The sequence below is a fragment of the Eschrichtius robustus genome, chromosome 20 (assembly GCF_028021215.1).
Source record: "Eschrichtius robustus isolate mEscRob2 chromosome 20, mEscRob2.pri, whole genome shotgun sequence".
Classification (NCBI taxonomy): Eukaryota; Metazoa; Chordata; class Mammalia; order Artiodactyla; family Eschrichtiidae; genus Eschrichtius; species Eschrichtius robustus.
In genome coordinates, this window is record NC_090843.1 from 52,683,224 (window position 1) to 52,695,520 (window position 12,297).

At 56.3% G+C, this 12,297-nt stretch overlaps 1 protein-coding gene across 4 annotated transcripts in view; it reads left to right on the top strand.

The window, feature by feature from the left end:
- ABR (ABR activator of RhoGEF and GTPase) overlaps nucleotides 1-12,297 on the top strand; it is a 178,847-nt gene that overhangs the window by 163,299 nt on the left and 3,251 nt on the right. For all 4 annotated transcript variants that reach the window (XM_068531713.1, XM_068531714.1, XM_068531715.1 and 1 more), the window contains 6 exons: nucleotides 5,793-5,852; nucleotides 6,111-6,220; nucleotides 6,914-7,053; nucleotides 8,547-8,681; nucleotides 9,745-9,850; nucleotides 12,050-12,197. In XM_068531713.1, coding sequence (XP_068387814.1) covers nucleotides 5,793-5,852; nucleotides 6,111-6,220; nucleotides 6,914-7,053; nucleotides 8,547-8,681; nucleotides 9,745-9,850; nucleotides 12,050-12,197 — 699 coding nt within the window. The remainder of the gene's footprint in view (nucleotides 1-5,792; nucleotides 5,853-6,110; nucleotides 6,221-6,913; nucleotides 7,054-8,546; nucleotides 8,682-9,744; nucleotides 9,851-12,049; nucleotides 12,198-12,297) is intronic.

Genomic DNA, 12,297 nt, shown 5'->3' on the forward strand with positions numbered 1-12,297 from the left:
GCAGGAGAAGGCCAGCCGGGGCCGCCACCGTGGCCACTGACCTGGGAGCCACAGGAAACATACCCCCGTCAGACAAAACACCCGGCTCAGGGCCTGGTCTCCACGGCCCAGCGCTCAGCCTCCGGCCGGGTCCCCAAAACACAGCCACACCTCTGCCTTCTATTCGGTGTCCTGTTCGCCTGTGAGGGTGACAACTTCAGCTATACTATGGTTCACTGCACTTAGTTTTTATCAGCCCCCAAAACAACTCTGGGCTTCAAGTGAAGTCCATGCCACCGACCCAGGACAGGCCCAGGATGCCAGGCCCCAGGCCCAGAGGGCAGAGGGTAGAGCAGTGCTCAACGAAAGAAAGAGTGGGGCCGAGCCCAAGAGGGACAGGAGGTCAGGGGTCGTGCACAAGGAGGTGGGCTTCCTCAGGGCCTGTGCTGTGGAAATGACAGTGTGAGGTTTTGAGGGAAGAGGCTCAGCGCCAAGGGGCCACAGGGTGGGAAAGTGGGGTCTTGGGAGCCCTTGGGAGCCCAGGTGAATACTGTTTTCACGGGTCCCTGTCACCCGCAAGCCCCGTGTTACCTCCCAAAGTAACTCTGCCGCTGCTCTGTGTTCTGTGCTGGGACTGTAGCTGCCAGTTGTGACAGGTTATCCCGCACTGACCCCTCCTTGTGGATTGAGGAGCCCACGTGAGGGCCCGCAGGAAGGGGCAGCAGCAGAAACCATCAGGAGACCGTCGGGCGGGCGAGCTGCGTGGTGGAGGGAGTGTGGGATGGTGGGAGGACCGTGCCCACCGTCCGAAGGACTCTGTCACCTACTAGGGGGAGCAGGAAGGGGGCCCCCAAACTCGCCGGTGCCTCTGAAATCCCAAGCACTAGGAAGTGGCCGTGTGAACAGTTTTGGAGCCAGAGAGAAGGAGAACATTAGGGTCTCCTGCCCCAGGCTGGGGAGAAACAGGTGGGAGGAAGGGCTTAGACCCCTCAGAGGGGACCCCTGAGGACATTCCTGAAACGAAGGCCGCACCCGCCACCTGGGGGGTGTTTGGGTGCACATAGAGCGTCCTCCCCTGGGCTCAGGGCCTCAGAGCCTCTCAGCCCCCTGCAAGGCTGGGGAGCCCATTTCCTGTCCTAAACGTGAGGCTGCTGAGGCCCAGGAAGGTGAGGCAGCCTCCCTGCCACCTGCCAGATTCTCTCTCAGACTCTGTGGACTCCTTGCCTGGGATGCAGGATTCCCAGCAGGGGCCCAGGATGTTGTTGCAGGGGACCTGGGGGGTTCTCTCGGGGACATCAGTCCCAGAGGGCAGCGGCTTCTCCACAGGAGAGGTCTGAATGTGCAACCATGACCTGACCAGGTCTAAATGCAAAGGCAAAAAGGACATAATCGAGCTGCTCCCAGAGGCTGTGTTCAGCCACTCGTTTATAACTTTCTCCAGGATGTTCTATGGCCTGCTTCTGTCTCCTGCCTGTGCTCCTTGGGGCGAGCCCCACTGCGTTTTTGTTACCTGTGTGGTGAAGGAGGGGCCCCTCTTGGGGGGTTTCCCCAGCCTGGCCCTTCGCAGCCCCATCTGTGTCACTACCTCAGGTGATCTGGTGTCCCCCTGGTACCTGGTCCCCAGGCGGGGGGGCACAGCACCTATCGGCTGGGACTGGAGGGTGAGAGGTCAGGTGTTCCTGTCCACTGACATCCAGGGAGCTGGTTCCTCCACCCCCAGCGCTAATCTAATCAGGAAATAGCAAAGTCCACATTTCCCAGGGGTTATAAATAACCACAGCAATTCAGACAGCATTATTTCTCTGGAAAATGTGCCATGTCCCCCTCTACTCTGCACCCTCCCTTCTCTGTATTTAAATGACATCCTGAAATAGACTTGGTTTCTGGAGGCTGCTGGCCTCCTGGGAGACAGGGCTTCATTGTCGGGGCACCGAGGGGCTGGGCAGGGGGCACCGAGGGGCTGGGCAGGCCTCCCGACGCGGGTAGCAGGGCCCGCACCTGCAGAGGGGATTTGGAATAGGGCGGTGGCGGGACTCACAGTAAAACACGACAGTGCCACCTTACCCAGACCTGGCCTCAGACAGGCTGAAACAACAGCAAACTGTGCAGGGGACGGGGTCCTAGTGTGGCAGGGAGGCAGAGGGGAACTGAAGGTTCCTGAGGCCTGGAGTTATCTGGGAAGGCTTTCTGGAAGAAGCAGGGCTGGGATTAGGCCTTAGCATCAGGGTTTGCTAAGGCCCTGTCTCAGATGCTCCCAGGGAAACGTAGGGTTGCTACTTGGCAGCTGGAATAGAAGTGATGGGAAGGGAAGGAATGAAAGAATTGTACTGGAGTCGGCCTGCCAGCACCCAGGTCAGCCTGTGGTGCCAGACCGTGGAGGGCCGATGTCTCCTTTCTACATAAATCATCATCACAGCAGCTGCCTTGCCAAGAGGCAAGGACGCCAGGCTAGGTGCTGTACACCTAGCTGGGCTGGGCAGGATCTTGCAGGTTTAGCTGAGGCGAGTCAGGAATACTTGATTTTGTACCCCAGCTCTCACTTCCTAGGCGTGTAGCACTGGGCAAACTCCTCGTTCTCTTTAAGCCTTGGGGTCTCATCTGTAGAAGGGGAGCAGCTAGAAAGGCTTAAACCTCATGGGCTTGTTATGATGATTGACTGAGATGCTGTATGTAAGGGGTTTGTCATAGAGCCAGACTTATAGGAAATGCCCACAACACGTCAGTCGCTGTTACTATTTTCCATGGCAACGCTCTGAGGCAGGTATGGACACCCCTGTAGGGAAATTGAGGTTCCAGGAGGTTAAGTGACTTACCCACATTCACACAGTTGAGTGGAAGAGTGAACATTTGGACCCAGGTCGGTCTGACTCTCATTCCCTGCACTTTCCCCACTTGGGCTATGTCCACATAGCACTCAAGGACCCAGGGAGGGACCACTGGCTCAGTCCACAGCAGCTGCCAGGAGGTGCCAGGTCATGGGAGGCTAGGCCAGGGGAGGGGCACTAGGGTCCAGGAACACAGAATTGGCCTGAGGCTTATGCTGATGCCTGGAGAGACCTGCATTAGAAGCAGGTAGTCATTCCAGAATGTGTGTCTCAAGGGTAGTATCTGCCCCAGGGGACGAAGAGCAGTGGAGATGTCTCTGCGCCAGGTGGCCACTGCTCGAGGTCAGGGCTGGGGACAGACCAAGGCCCTGTGTCCAAGACCCAGGATTCGGGAGGGGATGCGCCACAGGCCCGGTGAGGGTTGGGACAAAAAGTTTAGGGGAGGAAGGTGTCAGGGGCCCAGTAGGACTTGGCTCCGAGCCTTGTAGAACAGAGAGCCGGGGCAGCAGCCAGGCTGTGGGTCCCACACGCTTCCCTAGCATGCCTGAGGTGGTGTTCAGTCCTCTCCACGCCACCCTCCCTCTGTCCTGTTCTTCAGGCTGGGCCTGGGCCCAGATGCAGGGCCCAGACCCTGTCGGAGGCTTGGGTGCCCCCTGTCCCCAGCGGGTGTGTGGGTGATAGAAGGTGCGGGGGTCCTACCTCGAGCTGTAAGAAGCCCCGGGGCCCAGCCACCCTGGACTGACTCGGGTCCAGCTTTCCTTTGTGGCGAGGGGCCTGTTAGAGCAGCAGTGTTCAGACCATGGCGCACATGCCCTGGGGGTGCAGAGACGGTCCAGGGGTACGAGGGCAGGAGAGTTTGAAAGCAGTCAGCTTGCAGGTCCTCAGTTCCCAACAGTGCTATTGCCAAACAGCGACCCGCCAGAGAAGGGCCTTGCACCACCACCTCGCTCTGCAGGGGAGCCCGAGGCTTCCTGGGGACTCGGCTCAGGGCTCCCAGGCCTCCTGGGTGGCAACAGAGGGGCCACTTGAGGTGCTGATGTAGGAGTTGAGAAAGTAAAAGACTCTAAAAGCTGGGTTTCCGACCCTTTCGCAAGTCACTTGGTTTCCAGTTCTTTCTTTCCACAAAAGTGATGGAAATGGTCAGCTGAGATCATTTAAAATAAATAGTGATAATAGGTATCTATGCAATTCAAGGCAAATACCGAGGAAAGAGGTTAAAGAATTGCAAACATTGCAATGATAAAACTATTTTCAGCCCCATCTACTTTATGTGAACAAGATGTTTCATCCTTTACATCTTTAAAGACCAAACCAAGGGACTTCCCTGGCGGTCCAGTGGTTAAGACTCCACACTTCCTCTGCAGGGGGCATGGGTTCTATCCCTGGTCGGGGAAATAAAATCCCACAAGCCGCACTGTGCGGCCAGGGAAAAAGAAAAAAAAAAAAAAAAACAAGCTCTTTAAGCAGTGCTAAATGCTAATTAAATCATGTCACTCCCTGGGTAAAAATCTCGGTGGACTCTCATTAGAATAAAACCTTAATTAAAAAAATAAAATAAAAATTAAAAAAACAGTATTGATGCTAAAACCCCATTTCACCCTAGCAAATATTCGTGTACATACATGAACTAAAACAGAAAAAATGCTCTACCCATCTCTTTAAGCGATGTAATTCCACCAAAATGGTACTTTGCTGCTGAGTATTTATTAAAATTTGTAATGTGTTGGTTAAATTTTTAATTATGTATTGCTAATCATTGTAATAACCAATTGAGAATATGTTTCAAACATTTGGAGCCTAGTGGTCTCAGGAAATCTTTCATTTCCATTTATACAGATATTTTTGTTGAAGCAAAATAATAGGGTGAGGAATAAAAGACTTTAAAAAAGAAAAATGCAAACTAGGGCATATTTCTTTGGGAGAAATAGACTAGAAACACAAAATCAAGGAGAAAAAGGAACGTTGCAGGGTTTCTACAAGGGAAAGAAGAACTTGTTTATGTGTTTTTTTAAATGGATGATGGTGGATATCAAATCACTATGGAATTTGGATTCCACTGAATACATTTAAAAGAATGATGTAACAGTTTTATTTTAAGATGTAAATATTTACATTATTCTGGAAATTATATTCTTTGCAGCTATTTAAACTTGCTCTGGAAATATTCAGATGTTGACTTAAAAATGTGCCAGGGTGTGCATTGTTTTTCCAAATTACTTTATGGATGCACAAGGAAAAACAGTTTGAAGGCCACTGAGCCAGAGAAACGGCGTCCCGTTTGGTCACCTGTGAGGGATGTCTCTGTGCTTCCCCTGCCATCTGCACCTCCCTGGGGCTCCTGCCCAGTTTGGGGGCCTCCTCTACAGAGTGTTTGCTTTCTGGGAGACCAACCATTTACCCGTTATCTTACTGAGTCTTCACGACAGTCCAGCAAGGCAGGTTCTTTACTGGCTGCAGTGAACAGATGAAACAAATGAGGTTTAGCAAGGTGAAAACTTTCCAAGGTCACACAGTGGGCAGTGGCAGAGCTGTGATTCAGACCCAGGGCTCTTCACCTCTATGTGGCACCGCCTCCCGTTCACCACCTCCAGGCACACGGGCTACATCCCCTGCTGTCAACTCCAGTTCAGGATGTTGAGCAAGTTGCTGACGGTTTGTGAGCCTCAGTTTCTGCATCTGTGAAATGGGGTGATAATACCCATCTCACAGGGTGGGGTAAGGAGTGAATGAGAGGTGATGGGTGAATGTGCCTAAGAGCGCACCCCACCTCCTTCCCAGAGTGGGGGCAGTCTTGCACTAGCCAGGGCAGGAGGGGCCTGGGGGCTGGAGCCCCCTGAAGGACTGATGTCAAGATAAGCATCAGCCCCCAGTTCCATCTTCCTGACCTTTTAGCCAACTTCTGAGCCGTGGCTGAGCAGCAGGGAGAGCTCTGGCTTGGTCTCAGCTGTCATCTCTCTCTCTCACGTCCTCTTTCTTCTTTCTCTGCAGCTGGATCCACAAACTGTAGAAACGAAGAACTGGCACACAGATGTGATTGAGATGAATGGGGTGAGCCCAGAGAGATAGGAAGTGTCTGCACAGTGGGTGGGCAGCCTGGCCTCTGCTGGGGCCCTGTGGGGGCTGTCGGACCCCCGCCTCCTTAGCCCAGCCCCTCCCCCCTCTCCTCTGCCTGCACCCCTCCCGCTCCCACCCTGTAGGTGTTTCAGGGAGCCCTGGGTGGGAGAGGTAGCCCTTGTTTGCAGTCCTGGGGGGCACTCCTCGGGCACTCACGCCCTGGGGGATTGTGCCTGCCTTGCCCCCAACCAGATCAAAGTGGAATTCTCCATGAAATTCACCAGCCGAGACATGAGCCTGAAGAGGACCCCGTCCAAAAAGCAGACCGGCGTCTTCGGTGTGAAGATCAGCGTGGTGACCAAGTAGGTGCTGCGCCCGGGGTCCCTGCCAGCCCTGCCCTTCAGGTGCCCCGCCCTCGTCTGGCCCCTCAACAGTCACTTTCCAGTTCAACAGTCACAACGGCCAGTTTGGAGGGCAAAAGTGGCCTGCAGAGGTGTGTTCTCTGCCTCACACGATGCTTTAGAAATAAATGAGCCAGCACTTAAGCATTGGGAGACTGCACATGAAGATCCCAGATCGTCAGCTTCTTGTAATAGGTGGGAAGATGTGACAACTGTAGGCCCGAGTCTTGGTGTGACGGTGGCAGGCTGGAATCCCAGGAGTGGCTGCTCCTTGGGAGAGGGCACCCTTCAGCCCCCCGCCCTCCCCTTGTCTCCAGGACCTGGCCCACCCCCCTCTGTAGGTGACCTGCTGGGTGCCCCCACAGCATTTGAATCTGAGCCCTCTGTTCTGAGGAACACTCTTCCTTTAGTCTTTGGGTTGATCTCCTAAAACTTCCTCCCTCCCACCTTTGTCCCCTGCTGTCCCTCAGCGTGCAGGGCAGGCTGTTGGGGTGGGGTGGCGTGGCCTCTTTCTCAGCCCTCTCCTTGCCCCCCACCTCCTGATCCCAGAAGCCAGAGCTCTCCAAGGCCAAGGTTTGAAGAGAAGGGGTACATACCGCTCTCACTGGGGGGCCTCCCTCCATCCTCCCTCCCCTCACATCCCCTCCCCACCAGGCGGGAGCGCTCCAAGGTGCCCTACATCGTCCGGCAGTGTGTGGAGGAGGTGGAGAAGAGGGGCATCGAGGAGGTTGGCATCTACCGGATATCAGGGGTGGCCACAGACATCCAGGCGCTGAAGGCCGTCTTTGATGCCAGTGAGTCGGGGAGGCCCAGCTGGGCAGCAGCGGGGACGGGGCGCTCCGGCAGGCTTGTGGGGCTGGGAGGAGAGGCAGGCTCGTGGGGCTGGGAGGAGAGCGCAGCGGAAGCGGGAGACTTTTCCACGGAGAGGCCTGGACGAGCCAATGGCAGAGGAGCCTCGGTCTGTGAACTACAGCGCAGCACGGCATGGGGTGACCCCCTGCCCTCCAGTCTCTTGTCCATTGCTACAGATTAGGAAACTGAGCCTCAGAGAGGCCAAGTCACGTGCCCAGGATTACTCAGTATATAGGCTTTGAGCCTGATTTTTTTTTTTTTCGTTCGTTCGTTCGTTCGTTTATTTATTTATTTATTTATCTATCTATCTATCTATCTATCTATCTATCTATCTATCTATTTATTTATTTATTTATTTATTTATTTATGACTGTGTTGAGTCTTCGTTTCTGTGCGAGGGCTTTCTCTAGTTGCGGCAAGTGGGGACCACTCTTCATCGCGGTGTGCGGGCCTCTCACCATCGCGGCCTCTCTTGTTGCGGAGCACAGGCTCCAGACGCGCAGGCTCAGTAATTGTGGCTCACGGGCCCAGTTGCTCCGTGGCATGTGGGATCTTCCCAGACCAGGGCTCGAACCCGTGTCCCCTGCATTGGCAGGCAGATTCTCAACCACTGCGCCACCAGGGAAGCCCTGAGCCTGATTTAAACTCAGATCTTTCGGGTTCCAGAGTCTGTGTTCCTGGCTTTCTTGCTGGCTCCCTGGTGCCCGGTGGGCTGCAGGGAAACTAAAGGGCTTTGAGCCTGGGTTGGCTGGCACAGGCACCCCCGCCTTCTCCCGGGCCCCCAGTGCCCTCTGGGAGGGGCACTGCTGCCTCTCGCTTTGACTGTAGGCTCCTCGGTGGTGGCGCCTGACCTTTCTGGTTCTTTCCCCTATCTCGCCATTCAGGCTGCAGCAACAGCACACCCAGTAGTCAGGACACCTGAACTGGCCGGGCAGTGCTGATTCCGTGGGAGCTGAGAGGGGGCCCGGTGGGTGTGGGCAGCTGCCCGGCAGACGTGTTCGGGGAGCCTGGGGTGGGGAGCTGGGGACGTGCTGGCATACGGCTCCTCTGTGCCACCTGGAAGCTGAGGCTTTGTCGGAACATGATTTTAGGTATAAAAAATGTGCAGCGCCTTCCAGAGAGGGGCTTAGCAGTGGGGAGATTCCATTTGGAAGGAGGGCATGTGACACGTGGTGTGAGTGTGGCTCCAGGACTCTGGATGATGATCTATGCTCCCCTCCCCCCACGGAGCTGAGTCACAGGCCACCTGTGGGCACTACCTACATCCTGCCATTCCTGGGGAGACCAGACCGGAGACAGAGTGGGGGGGTGTCCCGGGCAGGCTGTCTCAGGATGGATATAGGGACGGAACAGGGCTACTTGCCCAGCTGAGGGCTGCGTGGGGGACGGAGGTGGCTCAGCCAGCACAGCCCCTGACCTCCCGTCTCCCCTACAGATAACAAGGACATCCTGCTGATGCTGAGTGACATGGACATCAACGCCATCGCTGGCACCCTCAAGCTATACTTCCGGGAGCTGCCCGAGCCCCTCCTCACAGACCGACTTTACCCAGCCTTCATGGAGGGCATCGGTGAGCCTCCAGTGGGGGCCTGAGGGCTGGGCTGAGCCAGGCCTCCCTGACCAGTAAAGAGTGAGAGAGGAGATCTGTGGCTTCCCTTGCTTGTTGATCTGCCCAGTGCATGGGGCCGTGTGGCTGAGTGGCCTGGAGGGCAAGGTGTGGCCTGCTGGGGCCTCATCTGGAGGCTGGACACTCTCTCCCCTGCCCCTTTCCCGTCTCGTCCCTCTGGGCTGCCCTCTGTGCTTCCTCTTTGGACACTGACCTCCTTGCCTAGAAACCCAGGCATCCAGGGAAATCTGCCCTGAGGTGGGTGGTCAGGGGCTGGTGCCCTGGGGCCAAGAAGAAGTGAGCTGGCATACACTTGACATGGCCTGTACCGAGCCTTCCAAAAGGAGCACTGTCTCATCTCTGACCTATGCCCAGGGTGGGGAGGAAGCTGGGAGCCCTGGCTGGCAGGGCTCCGGCCTCTACCCACCTGGGCCAAATCCTGGCCTGGGCGCATCCCTCCTGCCTTGTCTTCTCCTGGGTTGGATCACAGGAATGAGGAGCCCATGGAAGGCAGCTCACTGCTGGGCTCCGGCAGCGGAGGTGCTTGAAAAAGAACATTCAGGGAATTCCCTGGTGGTCCAGTGGTTAGGACTCCATGCTCTCACTGCAGAGGGCCTGGTTTCAATCCCTGCTCAGGGAACTAAGATTCCATAAGCCGCGTGGTGCGGCCAAAAAAAGAGAGAGAGAACATTCATGCCATGACATCACTGTCTTAAACTCAGCCTTACAGTCCAGGTATGGGGAATGGCTCCAGCCCCAAAGGCCTCTGCAGGGAGGGGAAGAACAGTGTCTGCTGCCCACCAGCCTGCCTCCTGGCTGAGTTACAGGTTGTGGTGGGGCCTCCTGTAGGAACCTCCAGTAGCCCACCGTTGGGGAAATACCAGGCCCTTCCCTGCAGGGTCTGCTCCCCTGACCCCCTGCAGCCTGGGCTTTCCCGCAGCGTCCCGCAGCCTCCTGACCACAGGGCACTGGCTAAGGCCTCCCCGCCCCGAGCCAAGCCCCGCCCCAGCGCCTTCTCTCCCCACAGCCCTGTCAGACCCTGCTGCCAAGGAAAACTGCATGATGCACCTGCTCCGCTCCCTGCCAGACCCCAACCTCATCACCTTCCTCTTCCTGCTGGAACACTTGAAAAGGTAATGGGGAGGGGCCCAGTCCAGGGGAGGGGGCAGGGAGCCAGGGCAGGCTTCAGCTGGGGGGAGGACACATCCGCTGGGGAACCCACATCCTCCGTGCCTCCAAGTGGGTGCTGGTGTCTGCTGGTGTCTGCTGGGACACCATAGCAGGGTGAGAGTTTGCTCTTCAAATTCTCGTGTTCACATTCTTCTCTTTTGAGAAATACTTGGGTCCTAATGGCAACCTCAATTACTGGCCACAGAATGCTTAGAAAGGCAGGGCTAGAGCCAAGGACTGTAGGTGGATTTTACAGTCAGTAGGTCATTCGGTCCACTTAGCATTTTTTAAACGGAGTAGGAGAGACAGCCTCGGGGTGCGCTGCGAGCAGCAAGTGTGCCTATTGTTCTGTTCAGTTACGCACGTTGCATGTGCTGGACGATCGGGTCAAACGTGTGTGTGTGCGTTTGTGGGTCACAGTCAAAAAAATCTGAAGCCCGCTGGTCTTGACCCACAGCTCATCGAACAGATGGGGAATCTGAGTCCCCAGCCCAGCAGGGACTTGCCTGGGGTTAGCAGCAGCTCTGCCCTTAGAAGCCACATCTCCCAGATCCTAAACTACAGCCCTTCCGACCTTCTCCTCTGCCCCCTCCACAGTCAGGTCAAACCAACAGCTGCTCAAGTTACGCCTGCAGCAAAGTTCATACTGGAAGCTAGCCCTGACGGTGACCTTGTCACTAACTTTTTTTTTTTTTTTTTTTGTCACTCACTTTTGAGTCCAGGACCGATCCCAGGTGTGAGTGGGGAGGAAAAGTCCCCAGGCGTCCTTTAAGTCCACTTGCCACCCGGGACCAGGGAGCCCCCGGTGAGGGGCCGTGAGCCCTCAGGCCCGGGCTCCCAGTGGCGGCTCGGCCACCAGGCCAGGCCAGGCTCTGGAGGGCCAGAGACCTGGGAACGCCTGGGCTGCTGTCTTGTTTTTCCCATTATGAGACATTTTCCCTCTGGTTTGGCCAGGACCGAAGTCCCAACCGATTCCCAAATAGTTTGGCGAGCACCGCGGGGAGGATACACAGAGGAGGGATGGGAAGGAAAATTCATTAGGTTTTCCACCCTGGGAACCGGGCACACTCTGTTCCCACATCTGGGCCCTGGCTGGGGTGGGTGTGTGTGTGTGTGTGTGTGTGTGTGGTGAGGGGCTGGGCCAGCTGCACAGCTGCCTCCTGGCATGGCAGTGTTTTTCTGCCTGTTTCCAAAGCAGTCAGCAGGCGCATCCATGGCTCCGGCCTGGAGGGTGGAGTGACGGTGTAGTGGGAGTGGGGCGAGGGGCGCTGTTCGGGGTGGCTGGGTCTCAGCCCCAGAAACACTGCTTGGGACCGGCGGGGGCACAGGGCCTCTCTGATGAGTTGGGTGGTACTGAGCCTGCTGGACACCAGCCACAGATGGCAGCCCCTGCTGTCACTCGGGAAATATCTACAGAGCATCTGGCTTATTATGCGAGAGAAGCAGAGGAAGATCCAAAGGGAGGCAGCTCTGGAGCCCCATGAGGCAGACCCTTCTGGAAAAGCTTGGGAGAACAGCCCCTGGGCTCCATCTGGGATGAGGGTTGTTCCTGCCACAGCGCAGCAGGCAGAGCCTCAGGCCTTTGCCCCCTGCCCAGCCCCGCCTGCTTGGACTCTTCCTCAGGGCCCCACTCCACGGCTGGGCTGATTGTGGGGAACGCACAGGGTGGGGAAGACCATGGGCTCTGGAGGCAAACTGCCTGGGTTCAGATCCCAGCTCTGCCACTTGCTAGCTGTGTAACCTCGGGCAAGTCACTTAACCTCTCTGTACTCTGCTTTCTTCATCTGTACGGTGGAGATGATAACATTACCTACCCAAGGGTTTGTGATGAGCATGAATTATTATAGGGAAAGTTCTTGAACCAGTGATAGTATCTCTAAGGCAAGGGAGTTGGAGTGGGTCCTTCTGGCTCTGACAGTTTACCATCAGTTCAAGGGGTGGCCCAGGAGCTGGGAATCTGTTATTGGAACGTACTGGAACATAGCTCGGAACTTGGTCCCTTGGCTGAGTCCCCTCCCTACCAAGCGGTCTCTACCCTCAGGAGACGGAGGCTAGTGACCACCTGTGGGAATCCTTCCAGGAGTGGTAACAGCCAAGGGTCTGGAGCCCCACACGGCTGCCAGAAATGACTTTTTTCTCCCCTCCCCTCCCCTCCCCGCCAGGGTTGCTGAGAAGGAGCCCGTCAACAAGATGTCCCTTCACAACCTGGCTACTGTGTTTGGCCCCACGTTACTGAGACCCTCAGAAGTGGAGAGCAAAGCACACCTCACGTCGGCTGCCGACATCTGGTCCCACGATGTCATGGCACAGGTACCTACGCGCTGCCCAGGCCTGCGGCTGCTGGAGGGGAGAGACAAGCCTCCCTGAGGGGTGGAGAGAGAACAGCTAGGACTCCTAACCCCCTCCCCTC